The sequence below is a fragment of the Capricornis sumatraensis genome, chromosome 22 (assembly GCF_032405125.1).
Source record: "Capricornis sumatraensis isolate serow.1 chromosome 22, serow.2, whole genome shotgun sequence".
Lineage (NCBI taxonomy): Eukaryota > Metazoa > Chordata > Mammalia > Artiodactyla > Bovidae > Capricornis > Capricornis sumatraensis.
The window spans coordinates 20298680-20314391 of record NC_091090.1 but is presented as its reverse complement, the minus strand read 5'-3'; the positions used below and the strand labels follow the sequence as shown (position 1 = coordinate 20314391).

At 58.9% G+C, this 15712-nt stretch overlaps 1 protein-coding gene across 3 annotated transcripts; it reads right to left on the bottom strand.

Annotated features, from left to right (window-relative positions):
* Positions 1 to 358: 358 nt before the first annotated feature.
* On the bottom strand, positions 359 to 15353 carry MDFI (MyoD family inhibitor). Of its 3 annotated transcripts, none has more exons than XM_068960705.1 (5): positions 15163 to 15353; positions 14941 to 15027; positions 7439 to 7624; positions 4270 to 4494; positions 359 to 1088 (listed from the first exon to the last, which is right to left on the bottom strand). In XM_068960705.1, exons 2-5 carry the CDS (start codon positions 15014 to 15016, stop codon positions 832 to 834), a joined length of 744 nt encoding a protein of 247 aa, XP_068816806.1. In that variant the 5' UTR covers positions 15017 to 15027; positions 15163 to 15353; the 3' UTR covers positions 359 to 831. The 3 variants fall into 3 exon arrangements, with proteins under 3 accessions (XP_068816806.1, XP_068816807.1, XP_068816809.1); XM_068960706.1 differs by having other exon boundaries at positions 15167 to 15353; XM_068960708.1 differs by having other exon boundaries at positions 15232 to 15338.
* Between the last annotated feature and the right edge of the window lie 359 nt (positions 15354 to 15712).

The following is a 15712-nucleotide window of genomic DNA, read 5'->3' as shown; positions in this document are numbered from 1 at the left end:
AATTCTATGCCAGGGGTTAACTCTTCCCTGTCTGGGCTTCTCCATCCCTTTGGCCGGAAGAGGGAAATAAAGGTGGGGAGTGGGTACCCCTCTTCCTTCCTTCCCTCAGGGGGAGACATGAAACAAGGGCCGGGGTGGGGGGGCCCAGAAACCAGGAAAGCCCTATTCATTAGGGAGGGTGCGGGGAGGGCTGTGGGAGTGTTTGCTTTTGAGAGTCCTGATCCACGGCTGCTACTCATGAGCCCTGAGGAAATCTGAGATGGACATACGTCTTTATTTACAGCAACAAATAGAACAGACCCACCCTCCATTCCCTCCCTCTCCCCTTCCAGTCTTTTCTATACCATTCCCCCCTCCCACCCCACCCTGGGCCCAAGGCCAGCCCTGCCCTCCGGGGTCACTGTATGGGTCAGGCCCCCCCACCAAGACCCCAGGAGGGGGACTGGGGAGGGGTTTGGCTGAGGTCGGGTGGGGTGTGTTTCTTTTCACATTTTGCTGTCCTCGAAGCCTGGGATGGGGGGCAGGGGAGGCAGGCACAGGGGCAGTGAGAGGTAGAGAAGCACACAGCCCCCGTGCCCCAGCCTCCCCCACGTCCCTGCCCCTCCCCCAACTTTCACAGTGTTCGGCAGCCCTGGCAGCTGATCCAGGAGCAGCTCCCCCTCCTGTCGCCCCCGACTAGGTCCTGGGAAACTGGGAAGGAGGACCGGCACCCTCTCTCACCGGGCTGGGGTTCCAGGAGGGTGCAGGGCGGATGGGAAGGGCCCAGGGGGAGGGGCGGCGCGGCCTGGGGCAACAGCCAGGGACACGGGTGGCCTCTGGAGCGTGCAGGGGTCAGGAGGAGAAGCAGAGGCCGCAGCACTCCATGCAGATCTCCAGGCAGTCGGCCGACTCGCAGCAGGCGTCCAGGATGCCGCAGTCCAGGTCGCAGGGCAGGTCGCAGTCGGCACACTCGCCGGAGCCGCAGCAGCAGCAGCAGAGGCATGAGTCCTCGGAGCTGCAGGAGCCGCACGTGGCGCAGTCCAGGACCAGGTTGCACAGCGTCAGGAACTCGCAGAACAGGCAGGACAGGATGCAGTGGACGCAGCAGTCTGCAGGCGAGAGGGCCGGGGGCTCACTCGGTGAGGAGTGACGCTCGTGCAACCCTCCCTGGGTACTGGGAAATGGGGGCCCACCTTCCAGGTGACCCCAAGGCACAGGGAAGTCACAGGGAGCGAGGGTCTGAAACCCAGCAGCCTAGATCCTGAGTCCCTGCTTCCGAGGGACCGACTCCCTCGGTCGTTTATCTATTTCATGAACATACCCAGGATGGGTCAGACCCTGTTCTAAGTGTTGCGCAGGAATTAAACTCATTTAAACTTGTAGCAAAGAAGAGTTGATTCACTGGAAAAGACTCTGATGCTGGGAGGGATTGGGGGCAGGAGGAAAAGGGGACGACAGAGAATGAGATGGCTGGATGGCATCACCAACTCGATGGACATGAATTTGAGTGAACTCCAGGAGTTGGTGATGGACAGGGAGGCCTGGCAAGCTGTGATTCATGGGGTCGCAAAGAGTCGGACACGACTGAGCGGCTGAAGAGAACTGAACTGAAACTTGTAACAACTCCTTGAGGTGGGGCTGTGTCAACCCCTTGATAGAGATGAAGAAACGGAGGCTCAGAGAAGTTTATTCAAAACTGATCCAGGGACTTCCCTGGTGGTCCAGTGGTCAAGAATCCACCTGCCAATGCAGGGGATACTGGTTGGATCCCTGGTCCGGAAAGATCCCACATGCTGTGGAGCAACTAAGCCCACGGTCCACAACTACTGAGCTTGTGCCCTGGAGCCTGGGAATTGCAGCTGCCGCGCCCACGTGCCTTAGAGCCCTGCTTCACAGCAAGAGAAGCAATGAGAAGCCTGCACACTGTGACTAGAGTAGACCCCGCTCTCTGCAGCTAGAGAGAGACTGAGCACAGACAAAAGTGAAATAAATAGATAATCTATGCGCAATCCTACCACCCTGCTCAGCCCTTGCCCAGTGACAGCATCCTCACTCACTCCCCACCTCTGGCCACCCCTGCATTCACACGGAGGCCAGAGGACCCCTGAAAGACTTCCACTGGATTCCATCCTTCCCACCCTCAGAACCCTCTAGCGACTTCCTCTTCCCTGGGAGGAAAAGCCCAGAGTGCTCAGTGGCCCCCAAGGCCCCTCTCCCATCACTCCGCCGTGGCCACGCTGGCTGCTCCCGGTCCTGCAGGCACAGCCTCCTTGTGCTCTCGGCGCTCTGGCCCCAGAAACCTGCTCCGCTCACTCTCTCTCCTCCTTCAAATGTCTCCCCTCGGTGAAGCCTTCCTCGAGCATCCTCTTCAATAGTGCAAGCTGCCCACCTGACCCCAGCACCCCTGTCCCCTCCCACAGGCCTGCTCTGCCTCCCTGCCTAGGACTCATCACCTTCCACGGCTTACACAGCTCTGCCACCTACTAGAGTACCAGCATCAAAAGGGCGGGCATCCAACACGGGCACACTGTGGGTGCTGAGTAAATAAATATAAGGGGAAGGAATTAACGCATGCTCCTGCCCTTAGGCATCCAGCTGGACGTGGCGGCGCTGGCTCAGCAGCCCAGGCTCTGAACTACTCAGCATGTGGCCAGGGTGCTTGGCTGGCACTCCTCCCAGGGGCCGGGCCATAGGCCGTGTCCAGTTCCCCTGACCAGGCGGGCCCCTGGCATAGGCTGCTGGTCCGGTGGGAGTCTCACACTGCCACGGTGGCTCTGATGACCACACCCCGGACCTGTGTACAGGGAATCTTTTGCAACCCTAAGAACTGTAGCCTGCCAGGCTCCTCTGTCCGTGGGATTCTCTAGGCAAGAATACTGGAGTGGATTGCCATGCCATCCTCCAGGGGCTTCTCCCTACTCAGGGATGGAACCCATATCTCTTAGGTCTTCTGAGTTGGCAAGTGGGTTCTTTACCACTAGCACCACCTGGACGCCCCACTAGGAGCCTCACCTCTCCCCAGTCCTCCCCTGGAACTTCATCAACTAGCCGCATAAGCCAGTTCTCACCTCTGTGCTAACGCGCCCTGGCTGGATCCTCCTACTGGTCCTTTAAGGCTTGCTCGGACACCTTCAAAGCCTTCCCAGACTCCCCTCCCTGGTTTTCGGGGCTGGTGTGGGTATCCCCGTGTTCACTTTATCACCCCTGATTTATCGTATCGCAGAGTGAGATGACCTGTTTGTGTCTCTCATGAAAGCTTTATGAAACCATGTCCTGGGTACCTCGCACACTGCACAGTGCCTGGCTCATGGGTCATGCTCTGTTAACTTTGTTTCATTTTAAAACATATTTGTTTATTTATTTGGCTGTACTGGGTCTTATTTGTGGTATTCCCCGACCAGGAATCAAACCCAGGCCCCTTGCATTGGGAGCGTGGAGTCTTAGCCACTGGACCACGAAGGAAGGCCTCCCTGTTCACTTTAAATGTACTAATATCCCCTTCATAAATAAGGCTCTTGGGCATAATCTGCTCTGGGGGGGAAGGGTGAAAGTTATGAACATGTCATGTGCAAAGGTGTACGTTGAATTCTGTACACTGATTTCAGGTGTATACTGAATTCCGTCTGCAGAGGACCAGCCAGAGTCTCCCAACATGGAGAGAAACTACTTAAAAGTTCTGGGGTTAAGGCCAAGCATCACTGGGTTATAGGCAACCGTCACCTTGCTGAACTCATGCCTGTTGGGTGGGGGACCTGATTGCCCAGGGCAGCCCCCCAGAGGACCTCTGTGCGGCAGGAACAATGGCGGGGCTATCCAGGTGCTCTGACCTCCCACTGCACTTTGCACCCCTCACCTTTCCCCCAATTAAGCATCTGATGGTGCATCATTTTATTCTGCTATTGTGCTCTCACTAGGCAAATGGTCCATTCCTCAAGGAAAATTTCTGTTTCCAGAAATGGGGTGGCTTTGGTTGGACCAGCCCAGATGGTTCCATTCCCTGTTATAGCAACTCTGAGAGAGGAGGGATGAGAAGGGGTGGTCTTGAGAGCTCAGATGTGTCTCCCTTTACCCAGCAAGTGTCCTCTGCAAGGTTCTCTGTCCTGCATCAGATTCCCTGGAGAGCTTGTTAAAATCTAGACTCCTGGGCCCCACCTAGAGGTTTGGACCTCGAGGGCCTGGCGTGGGGATAGGGTGCCGCGCTTCTAAGCAACCTAGTAAAGATGCTGCTGCCACTCCCTGCATCAGACTTCGGGAGGCTTCTCCTCTGGGGAGGCGGAGTGGGGTGCTTACCTTCCTGCGCCTGGAGGGGAATCTGGGAGGCAGCGGACTTGGTGCTCCCCTTGCTCTTCTTACTGCCCTGGCTAGCGAGAGATGGGTGTGTCTGCAACTTCCGGTGGGCCTTGGGGCCACCCAGGGCACCGTTCCCCGTCCGCCTGGTGCCGCCCAGCTCCGAGGGGTGGCCAGAGCCATTCGCCACTAGTGGGGTGCAGTCCAAGGGGTTCCCCTGGGGCTGGCCTAGAGAGACCATGAGAAAAGGGCAATGGAGAAGGTGAGGGATGAGGTGGCCGGCACAGTCTCCCAGGGTTCTGCTCGACTCCTGCTGGCTTCGTTCCTAGATACACCCCAGGTTACCTAGCTGATCTGCATTTTTGCAGACGAGGAGATGGAGGCCCAGAGAGCAGAACTGACTTGCCCAGAGGCGCATGAAGAATAGCTTACAAGTGGAGCCTGGCCCCTGACTTCCAGGCCACGGGTCATTCAAGAATAGACAGAGGTGCGGGCAAGAGGAGAAGCGCAGGGGCCTGCACCCCACCTTGTTACCCACATGAAATCCACTCTCCTGCTCTTGGGGTCTGGGGATTTTGGTGAGAGTGGTGGCAGAGAGGGGTGGAGGGGCAGCTGGGAAGTAGTTAACTGTCACCTCGGCCCCTGCCAAGCCCCCAGCTGCTTCTGCCCTTCGAGTGCCGGGTGATTCATTGGAAACATCTGTTTGGAGATGAACGCCTCGCCCTGGAATCCAGGGGGGCTCCTCACAACAGCCCCCCCACCTCCTGCTCCTTCCGCCCCCAGCTCCCCTGCCCCCGCTGGAAGAAAGTTTGCTGAGCGGCCCTTGGGGTCCAGGTGGGGAGCGGGAAAGGGAAGAGGGTGGCCAGTAGGGAGACCTCAGAAGCCAGGAACCCTGGGTCCCCATCCCAGACTGAGGGACCAAACCAGCTTATCAGTGGGGTGCGGGGAAAATGGTCCTGGAGAGCATGCCAGCACCTGGTTCCTTCCCTCACCTCACTCAGGTTTGCCCACTTGGATGGTACGGTTCTGTCCCCAAAAGATGAAGGCAAGTGTGTGTGTGTGTGTGTGTGTGTGTGTGTGTGTGTGTGTGTGGGTCTGTGTGTCTGTGTGTCTGTGTGTCAGGGCAGGAGTCTGAGAAGGGGTCACAAGAGTTAGAGGACCCCTCTGCTCAGGGCCCCTGACTCCTGGGTGGGATCCTCTGGCCCTGAGGACCCTTAGTAAATGTGTAAATTTGGGGCACTTCCTTCTTTCCGGCCCTCGGGTCTGGATCCCCAGGTCCCTCCAGGCCAAACCTCCGGGTCTGGATTGTGGCAGGAGATGTCGGGGGGCGGTGGTGGGTGCTGGAGGCTGAGGGGACAGAAGGGGGCCTGACTGGGAGTGCTGGGCCTTCTAGTAACGGTGGGAGCACTTCGCCGGGCACCCACTGCATGCTGGCACTGTTCAGAGCACTCGGGGTGCGAACTGTTCTCTGTATTCTTATGGGACAGTATCCTTTTACAGATGAGGAAACTGAGTCCCAGAGATGTATAGAAACTTGTTCAAGGTCACACAGATAAGGGTCAGAGGTAGGATCAGCCTGGAGGCTAAAAGGTGGGACTCCAAGGGCAGAGGGGCGAGGAGGGGGGCAGAAGTTGGGAGACAAAGGGCTGAGGAATGAATTGTGACTACCACACCATCACTACTCTTGTAATTAGTAGCCAACATGCTTTGAGCTGTGACGAGGTGCCAGATACAGTGCTGAGAGTCCTATGTGTAATAATTTCATTAAGCATCAAACAGAACTACTGTTACTAGTCCATTTTATAGATGAAAAAACCAAGGCCCAGAGAGGGTAAAACTTGCCAGAGCTTCCACAGCTAGGCCGTGGAGTGGGAAGGAGAAAGGAGATGACAAGCTTGGAGGTGCCCGGGGGTCAGGGCAAGATGGGAGACAGAGCCGGGAACCTTTGGCCCTGAGCAGCAGCTGGTGCCTGCATCTGGGTAAACAGGGGTAAGGCCATGGGAAGTGGCCAGGCCTGAATCATCCTGCCCCCACCTCTGGGCTCCACAGGGGCGCGGCGGGGTTGGGGGGATGACTGCGCTGAGCCCTTGGCCAGCTTTGGTGCCCTCTGCCCTGCTGCCTAAACACAGGCGCAGTGACCAGAGGGCGGGGGCGTGTGGTGAGCTGAGGGCCCCGGGGGATTTGGGCGGACACAGAGCTCGCCTGTGGCCACGGCCGTGGGGGCTGAGTCACAGAGCAAACACCCAGGGCCCATGGACACAGGAGCGTCTGTCCCTTCCAGGCCCTCTCCTCCGTGGCCACGGCGTTTACCTCTTTCTCTCAGTCCTGCTGGTGGGTGTGTCTCGAGGGCAGTGTGCTAGCAGGATTAGTAACCCCAACTTCCAGGGTGTCCAGCTTACCCCAAATGCCCTGCCTGAAAGCGGCTGCATGACTCTGCCATGCCAGCAGGGCAGGCAGGCATAGGACAGAGCCCTGGGCCAGGAGACTCGAGCTCCCCGGTCTGTGTCCAGGGTGAGGGAGCCTCAGTTTCCTCATCTGTAAAATGGGCTTGGCAAGAGCTATCCAGCTGCCTCACTACAGACTGATTTGGAGAGTCTGAGAGCTCATACAGAAAAAGAAAGTTGAAAAGTACCAATGTGTCCCATAGATTTTGCCGATCTTACTGGCAATTACAAAATGATTTTGGAAGCCCCTTCCTCTGCTTCTGAGGGTGATGGTGGCGAATTCTCCCCTTCCAGGACCTCCTCGGAGACACGGAGCCAAACCCGGGAACACAGCTGCGTTTTGCTCCTTTCTACTCAGAGCAACTAGAAGCGTCTCTCCTGTCATTTTGCTCTTGACACCCTGAAAGCTGGGCTGCCTCGGGCTCTGATTTCCTGCCCTCGGGCCCCAGCCCCCCTCCCTAGACTGCACACGCTCTCGTTCTGAACCACACTGCCTGCAGCCTGTCCACACTCATTCTGAACTAATTTATCATTTTGTGGATAGAAATGATGTGGATGTCCTCCTAGACAGCAAGGACAGTGACAATGTCTTATACTCTTCCACTGCCCACACCTCAAAGTCCTGGCCCAAGCTAGGCTTCCATGGGCACCCAAAGCCCATCTGTGCTGGATTCCCTAGAGTGACCCCCATTTATTGCCACCCCAAACCCCAGACCCCTAGGACTCACGTGTCACAGCTTCTATGGGGACATCGAGGTCAGTGCTGTCCAGGGCCTGGGGGGCCCCAGGGTCATTGCCTTGGGTCATGGAGGGTGCCGCTGCTTCCTCCAGGGAGCCCTCCTCAAGCGCTGCCTCCACGGGGTGAGCAGATCCGGTCACTACCTCCAGCCCAGGGAGGAGGGATGGGGTCTGGGCTAGAAAAAAGCAGACGACTGAGGGACATCTTCCTGGTGCCCTCCGGCTGGCCCAGCCCTGGTCCCCTCCCCGCAGCCCAGAATGCCCTGAGCCCTCATTCTTGGTCTCTGTACCAGTTACCCAGTGCTTACCCTATCTGGTAACGGTGCCAGCCTCTAAAATAGAAAGTTCTCAAACCACAGCCCATGAGCGAGCAAGGGTGTGTGCACGTGCGTGTGTGTGTGTGTGTGTGTGTGTGGTCAGGGAGGGGGCCAGAGATGCATGGTACAAAGGAAAGTGGGGGAAGGAGGCAGAGACACAGTGCAGGAGAGAACAGACGGTCAGCGATGGGGAGATAGGATCAGGCATCCAGAGTGACGTGGAGAGAGAAAGAATCAAAAGGATGTGAAAGGCAGAAGCGAAGAGAGACAGTGCATCAGAACTCGAGAGACCGGGCACGTAGACGCCCAGTGACAGACAGCCCAGGACAGGCAAGCAACTAAGAGCAAGGCAGTGATGGGGAGAAAGATAAAGATGGGGCCAGAGGCAGAGGCGACGGAGAGGGCGCAAGATGCAGATGGAGAAACGGTGAGAAACCAGGGCAGAGAGAGAGGACGATAGCACGAGAAAGAGTCCGAGAAGCCTGGGGTGAGGCGGAGGGGCTCCAGGCAGGAAGAGAGACAGGGAGACGGCCCAAGAGGGCTGGAAGAGGCGGCTGGCAGCCACATGTAATTACAGTGAGCGGCTCGGTCCCTCTCTCCAGGGTGGGCGGAGGGCAGACATGGAGCCACCTTCAAACCCACAGTTCCTGAGGCAGCAGGACCAGGGCCGGCTGGGCCCAAGGAGGAAAGTTCTGGGGGCTGGGAGGTGGCACGGGGAGGCAGAAAGGTGACCGGGCGTGGGAAAGCCTGAGGGTGGACAGGAGAAAGTGAGGCCTGGGGTCACAGGGCCAGGGGCCGAGGTGGGGCAATGACGGGGTGCAGCCTGGGCCTCCCATCAGCCCCCAGGTTGTGCAGTGGGAATGACAGGGGCACCCCAAGAGGGTGCCCCTTCCCCCAAGCCATGATGGGAGCAGGGGAGATGGAAATGGAGACCAAAGGGCCCAGGGGGGGAGAGCCACACAGGGAGCTACAGAGAAAGACGAGAAAGGGTGATGAAATCCAGACAGTAAGAGGTCAGCGCCCACCCATCCACACCAGGGAGAGATCACGAGACACACCCACAGGGACAAAGACTAGTCTTAGAGACAGCAGCGGAGCCGACCGCAGAGCACAGATGGCCTTAGGGACAGGGTCTTTCTCTGAGCTGTCTCCAAATGAGGGCAGGGAGCAATTCAGGCTGGGCACGCGGGTCTAGGGGCAGGAGCATCTGCAGGGGAGGGGACGATCCAGGGCCTCGGATTCCCCTGGACGATCCTCGTTCCAAAGACTGGTCTCCCATGGCAGGGGGTGGAGGCTCCAGGGGCCCCAAGGAGGTTGCCCAGAGAGCGGCAGGCGTGCTCCAACCTGCCTGGGGAAACCACTGGCCCTGCCTGGAGCTGGGAGCTGGGACAGGGGGAGGGAGCACTGGGGCTGCAGCCACCGCTGAAGGGTGGCAGTTATGTGCTGGGAACCCCTCCTGGTGCCCAGGGAGGCAGGGGGTGGGTTCCTCCAGCCCCATCCATTCCTTAAGCTCCTCTCACCACCTGGCTAATAGGTTAATAGGAGGACAAGTATTTTTTTGCTGGGCCTAAGGGAAGCAGGGGAGCAGAGATGACCCCCAAGGGGGAGCCAGGCTGCCCGCCTGGTGGTGGAGGTTGATCTACAGTGGAGCAGAGGGGATGCTGGAGGTCAAGACCAAGCTGAGAGGGAGGCTCACAGCTTGAGTTCTAGTTCCCAGGAAGAGAGGGGGCTGCCCAGCTCCAGCCTCTGGCCTCAGAGGCGTCCTGCCAGAGCCCGGAAGTGGGAGTGCTGACCCTCCCAGGCACTATAATGACAGAGGCCCGAGCCAGGAGCTAGAAGACCCAAGCCCTGTTTTTACCGGATACCAGCTTGGGCAAGTTACTAGGACTTAGATCACCTTGCATGAAAAGGGGGCAAGCATGCTTATCCCTCAGGGTTTCAAAGAGTAAATGAAACCCTCAGCAGTACCTGGCACGCAGGGGGCCACTCCCATACGCTTCCTCCGCCCGTCCCCTGCCTGACCTCTCTCCTCTCCCTTCCTTCCTTTCCTCCTTCCTTCCTGTGCTGTTTGGTGTGACAGTGACGACACCTCCCCCCCCCCCCCAATACGTCAAGCACTGGGTGGACCACAGTGAGAAAGACCAGGTCACTGACCCAGGAGCTCTCTGTTGGGGTAGGGGTGGGTGAGAGTCACACACACTGAAGGGCAAGGGTTACAGCATGGGCAGCTAAGGACTGTGGAAGCAGAGAAGGCGGGCACTCATCCCTGGGGTGTGGTGTGTGTGTATGTGTGTGTGTGCAAGTCTAGGAGGCTTCTTGGAGAAGGCAATGCCCATATCAGGTCTTGAGTAATCAATCAGTCAGCAAAGAAGGGGGAAAGGAAGTTCTGAGACCAGCAGCAGACCCCGGCGCGAACAGCTGCGGAGTGAACGAGGGAAGATAGAGCAACTGCGTGGTGGGCCTTGTGGTCACGTCCCAGGCTTTCTCCTGAGGTCACCAGGGCACACAGAGGTGACACTGTCACTCTTGGAGTGGAAGGAGCCGAGCCTGCAGCTCTCTTGGGCCCCCAGGGTTGGAGAGGGAGGAAATTGAGAAAGCAGGATTAGGAGACGGGTCCCCACCCCGGCCCTCCTCCCCGACATGTCGACTGCCACGCTCTGGGCAGTCTCTCCTCACAGTCACCTACAGGGCTGGTGACCTTGAATCTAGTGGGAACAGGAAATTACAGAGAGCCCAGACGAGGTCCTGAGGAGGCCCCTCCTGCAGGAAGCCTGCCATTCTGGGGTGAGCATCAGACCACGGAAGGAAACTAGGGAGGAAAGTAAAGCCAGTCCAGTTGTCTTGACCTGGAAACACAGACAGGCCTCTTGGAGCCAGAGGGCAGCAGAGGGGACCCAGCAGACACTGGAGGAGAAACCCTGAGGGCAGAAAGGCAAACTGCAGAGGGCGCAGAGATGGGGAGAAGGCTGAGGAGGACCAAGAAGCGGCGGGGAAACCTGCCTGTGGGTGATGCACGGTCTGGGGGCCACGACGCCAAGATGCTGGACCAAAAGCAGCTCTCACCGTGAGCACACGCGGCAGCAAACCCAGATAAGAGGCCAACCATCAAGAGGCCAAAAGACCCTAGTTTTCCTTCTTGGGACCAGGAGACCCCTGCTCAGCCCCAGAGGGGAGAACGTCTCTAAGGAGAAACTTCTGGAGGGTGGGGAGGCCAGCAAAGGCCAAGGGCCACCAGCTGGACAAGCAGCTTAAGTTGCCTAGGCATGAAGGCACCTGCCCAGGGTGGGGGTGGTGTGAGAATCCCTGGTTGGAGTCCTGCCCTCCCTGGAGGTACCATCTGCTCACCCACAGGTATATCTGCCCCATCTGATCAAACAGCCACTTTTTTTCTGATGTGCACAGGGGTAATTCCCAGGAAATGGCAACTCACTCCAGTATTCTTGCCTGGAGAATTCCATGGACCGAGGAGACTGGTAGTGTGTACTCCATGGGGTTGCAAAGAGTCAGACACGACTGAGTGACTATCACTCACTCACTCCAGGGGTTAGGACTCTGCACCTCCTATATGTCTTGCTGCTGCTAAGTCGCTTCAGTCGTGTCCGACTCTGTGCGACCCCATAGACGGCAGCCCACCAGGCTTCCCCATCCCTGGGATTCTCCAGGCAAGAACACTGGAGTGGGTTGCCATTTCTTTCTCCAATGCATGAAAGTGAAAAGTGAAAGTGAAGTCGCTCAGTCGTGTCTGACTCTAGCGACCCCATGGACTGCAGCCTACCAGGCTCTTCCGTATATGTCTTGAGATGCAGTCAAAATAATAATAATAATAATAAATTAAAAATAAGATAATTGTATACTGGGAGCCAGCCATGAGGTGGGCATCTCTGAGCAGAAGCCCCAGTCCTACACCTCTCTCAAGAGTCTCCAAAGAAGAAATGCAGAAAGGCAAGGGCCCCTATGCCTCGATATACTCTCATCCTTGGCACAGGACAATGCCTTGAGTTCTGGAAAGACAGCCTCAGAAGAGGGTAGAAAGGTCACATTTAAATCCATAAGCCTGAGAGGGAAGCAGAAAGACTTGAGCTTCAGCTGGACCCTGGGCGCTCCCTTTGTTTGCCATTCCTGGACCGAGAGGGAGTTGGGGGGACCTCTTCCAGGTGGGATGGGTTCAGCCCAAGCCTGGAAAGGGCCCACAGAACCCACGTCCTCGAGCTCCCATGCCTGCTTCCTCCAGCCGAGCCTACTCTCCTGTCTTTGTGGACAGTGGGCCCAGCCTCTCCCCCTGGAGCTCCGACCATCTCTGCAGAGACACCCGGGATCTGATCTGCTCAGAGAGCAGTGACTGGAGACCTTCATCCCAGTCCCTCCTTGACCTGGTATTCAAGGCCTCAGTCTATGCCTTCAACCTAATCAATGGACAGGATCCTGTGTTCCAGGTCGACTGACCTCTCCGTGGTCCCAGGCCACCACTGGGCCTTCTGCCCAATCCATCCAGGCTTCTATTGTCCTTCTGGATCAGAAGGTCCTACCCCTCCCCTCTCCCCAAATCCAATTATCCTTCACCACCCAGCCGGAGGTTCACCTCTTCCTCCAGAAAGACTTCCCTGACCCTTGAGCCACCAGTCTCTCCTCGGAGTGGCCACTTCCTGAGGATTCAGTGCCCAGAGCTCGCTGCTGTAAACTGTAACTGGGAGTGAAGCGTGGGTCCTCAACCAGCCCTCTCGCTTGGGGCGGCGTCAGTGTCATCTTTGCACCCCCAGTGGCACTAAGCCAATGTCTGATGGTGAGGACTGAGTTCTGGAGTCTAGAATGCCCCAGGTTGGGAGGAGGAGAGAGAACCAGAAGGTGAGGATTAGGGTTGGCGCCTGGCACCGCGACAGTAAGAACGTGGGCTTGCTTGATACACACTGCGACCCATGGGACACAGGCCCAGGCCACCAGGCCAAGGACTGGAGAGCGCCTGAGCTGACCAGTTAGGCTGGGTCCAGCTGGTTTTATTTTAGGTCTGAAAGCTCCAATTCCCCAGGAAATTCACTTCAGAACCAAGAGCAGGAATGTGACGCCCCAGTGCTGGACAGAAATGTGCTGTGGGTTAGGGAGCCAGGCTCCCGGGGCTCTCAGGGCTGGAGCAGGAGGAGGCCACTGGAGGAGCCAAGGGTGCGGGGGCTTGGCCACCCTGCCCGACCAGAGCTGCCCTGAGCCCCCTTGCTCCCCGTTTGCATCCTGGGCGGCTGAGGGAGGGGCTGACTTGCTACCCCCGGGGTAGCGCCGTGGCCTTGCTGTTCTGTCAGCGCTCAGCAGGGAGCGTGGGGGATTCTGGTCTCGGATTCAGGCGTCTGTGGGGTTTTGGCTGGGTGTCCTGCGGTTTGGGCTTCCTGGGCAGCAAGCTCAATCTCCCAAGGCGGCAGAGCCAGGCCTTCTTGTGTTATGAAAGCCACATTGTCTGGCCCTGCCCAGGCTGGGGAGGGGGCTTGCTGGGGCTCGGCCTCAAGTTACAGCCCAGGACTTAGCCCTTTCCCAGTGGCCCACCCTGGCCCTTGTCCCAGCTCCAGGCTCCAGCACATTCAGCCCCTCCTCCCCCCTGCTGGGGCGGAACGGGTCACACAGGAGAGAGGGTCTTGGAAGGAGAGAGTGGAAGAGAGAACAGAGAAGGTGGATAAGCCAGGGAAGAAGGCAGGGGAGACGGGGAGAGAGGTGGAGAATCAGGAGGCCGAGAAAGAGAGAAGGGGCAAGAGACAGAAAGAGCCTTCCCAGGCCCCTGCCCCGAGCTCTCCCCCCAGACTCCAGAAGCCCATTCCTGAAGGAGTTTATATCCCAGAAGTCCCCACTCCAGGGGCCCCACATTCCGGGGGCAGCCTGAGGGCTGGCGGGATGCGGAGCAGACACATTGGTTTCATGTATGTGCGGGCCCCTGGCCAGCCATCTGCCACTTGCCCTCCCATCACTTTAGACAGCATCCCCCCCGCCCCCACAGCTCTGCGTCTCCAAAGGGCCAGTGGCCACACCAGGTAGACTTGGGTCTTTCCAAATGGGCAGACCAGTCCCTATGGGTGGATGTGGAGACTGAGGCCAGAGAGGGGAAGAAACTTGTCCAAGGCCATGCAGCAAGTTCAAGTCAGAGGTTCAGAATGAGACCTCCATTATTTGGAGACTCAAAGAGGGGAGAAAGGGCTAATGGGGCTGGGTGAGAGGGAGGCAGATGATCAGACTAACCTAGAACTGAGATTAAAGGCATGCCATCCAGGCCTGTGCTCCTGCCCGCCACCCTTCCGCCTTCCCCAATAAACGCAAGATGTTCCTGACTTCTCCCTGTTGCTGCTGTCTACTGGGAGCCTCAGCGCACATGTGTATGGTGAGAAGGTGGACTGAGAGCCACATCACCAGGACTCCCCAGGGCCCCTGCCCCCTTCCCAGGTCCCCTTAGGAAGTCGCAAACCCTGGGCAGGGGGGACGCTCCTGCAGGAATAATTCCAGGGAAGTTATAGATCCTGTGTTTGGGGGAAGGGACAGTTCACTTGAGTGGTGGGCACTTGGTTGGGGTGAGTGCCTGAAACAGAGAAACGGGGAGAGAGAAGGAGGTGGGGGCGGGAGAAACTCTGCGTATGTGTGTATGTGTGTGTGTGTGCCTGTGTGTGTCTGTGTGTGCAAGCAGGGTAGGAGTGGCGGGGGCTGGCCAGGCCCGGGTGGGGAGGAAGGCGAGCGAGAGGAGATGGCAAGGAGGGGAGGGGCCGATCCTGCAGCCGCTTGCTGTGGACAAAAGTTTTCGGGAAGCACTAGGCTAGGATGGGGGAAGGGAAGGAGAGAAAGACTCAGACACCCCCACCTCCGCCTGAGGCCCCCATAAATATTTACACACTGGGCAGAAACGGTTGGGACACAAATCCCAGACGGACAGACAGACACTGCGGTGTGTGTGTGTCTGGTGTTGGGAGTGGGGAGAGCTGGAGCCAACTTGGCGCGGCCGCTGCCTCCGTTCGGGCCCTGCCCCCATCGTCCCAGCCCTCCACTCTCCTCGGACCCAGTCCCCGATACCCAGATTTCTCGCCCCCACCTCCACTCAGGGTCCCCCGAACCGTCTCCTCACTTCTCAAAGAGGAGAGGGGAGAATTACCAGCCACCCTCCCCCAGCCGCCTACCCCCGCTCCCGTCCGGTCTTGTTCTACATCCCTGGTTCCTACCTGGGCCCGGGGCTGCGCTGGGGGCTCCATGGGGCGCGTCGCAGTGAGGGGGGTGCTGGCCACTCACCTGGGACATCGGCCCGGGACCTGCGAGAAACAAGGCTCAGCGGGTGTGGCGGAAGGTCCCCGCGCGCGCGCGCGCCGGGGAAAAGGGGGCCAGGGCAGGGGGCGATCCAGCCGCAGCCGCGCGCCCACCCCCTCCCGGCTCGGTCCGGGACTGACTGACTCTAGTGAGCTGCGCGCCGCTCTCTCGCCTCGCGGGGATCACCGTGCGGGGCCTGCCATGCGCACCGGCCGCGGGCGCCCCAGCCCAGGGGCCACTCGGCTTCTCCGCGCCCCTCCCCTCTCACTCGCTCCTTTCTCGCATTTCGGCGCCAGCGCGCGCCTCTCGCTCCCTTGCTTCTGCCTCCTCTCCCTGCAGCCCCCTCGCTCCTCCCTGGCTCGCCTCGCCTCTTCCCTCCCCTCCTCTCCGGCCCACCCTCTCCCCGCCCCCTCCTCGCCTTCCCAGGCGCCCCCCCACCACGTCCCTCCCCCCGCGCCCGGCTAGGCGCTGCCTGGGCCGGACACGTCTGTCCGCGGGGCGCCGCGGCCGGAGCCCCCACAGGAAGCCGGCTCCGCGCGTTTCCTCCGAGCTCTCGGAACTGGGCCCCAGTCTCCCCAAATCTCCGCCCCCCTCCCAGGCCCAACTCCCCGGGAAGCTTGCAAAGGGGGCCGCGAGTTCCCCTTCGCCTGCACTAAACTCTGCAAAAGTTTTGGAAAAAGCAAAAGAACG

Coding starts and splice junctions, on each gene's coding strand:
- MDFI (XM_068960705.1), bottom strand. CDS start 15,016: ATGTCCCAGGTGAGTGGCCAGCACCCCCCTCACTGCGACGCGCCCCAT. Junction 7,625..14,940: donor CAGCGCAGCCCCGGGCCCAG/GTAGGAACCAGG, acceptor GCTTTTTTCTAG/CCCAGACCCCATCCCTCCTC. Junction 4,495..7,438: donor CCCCATAGAAGCTGTGACAC/GTGAGTCCTAGG, acceptor TGGTCTCTCTAG/GCCAGCCCCAGGGGAACCCC.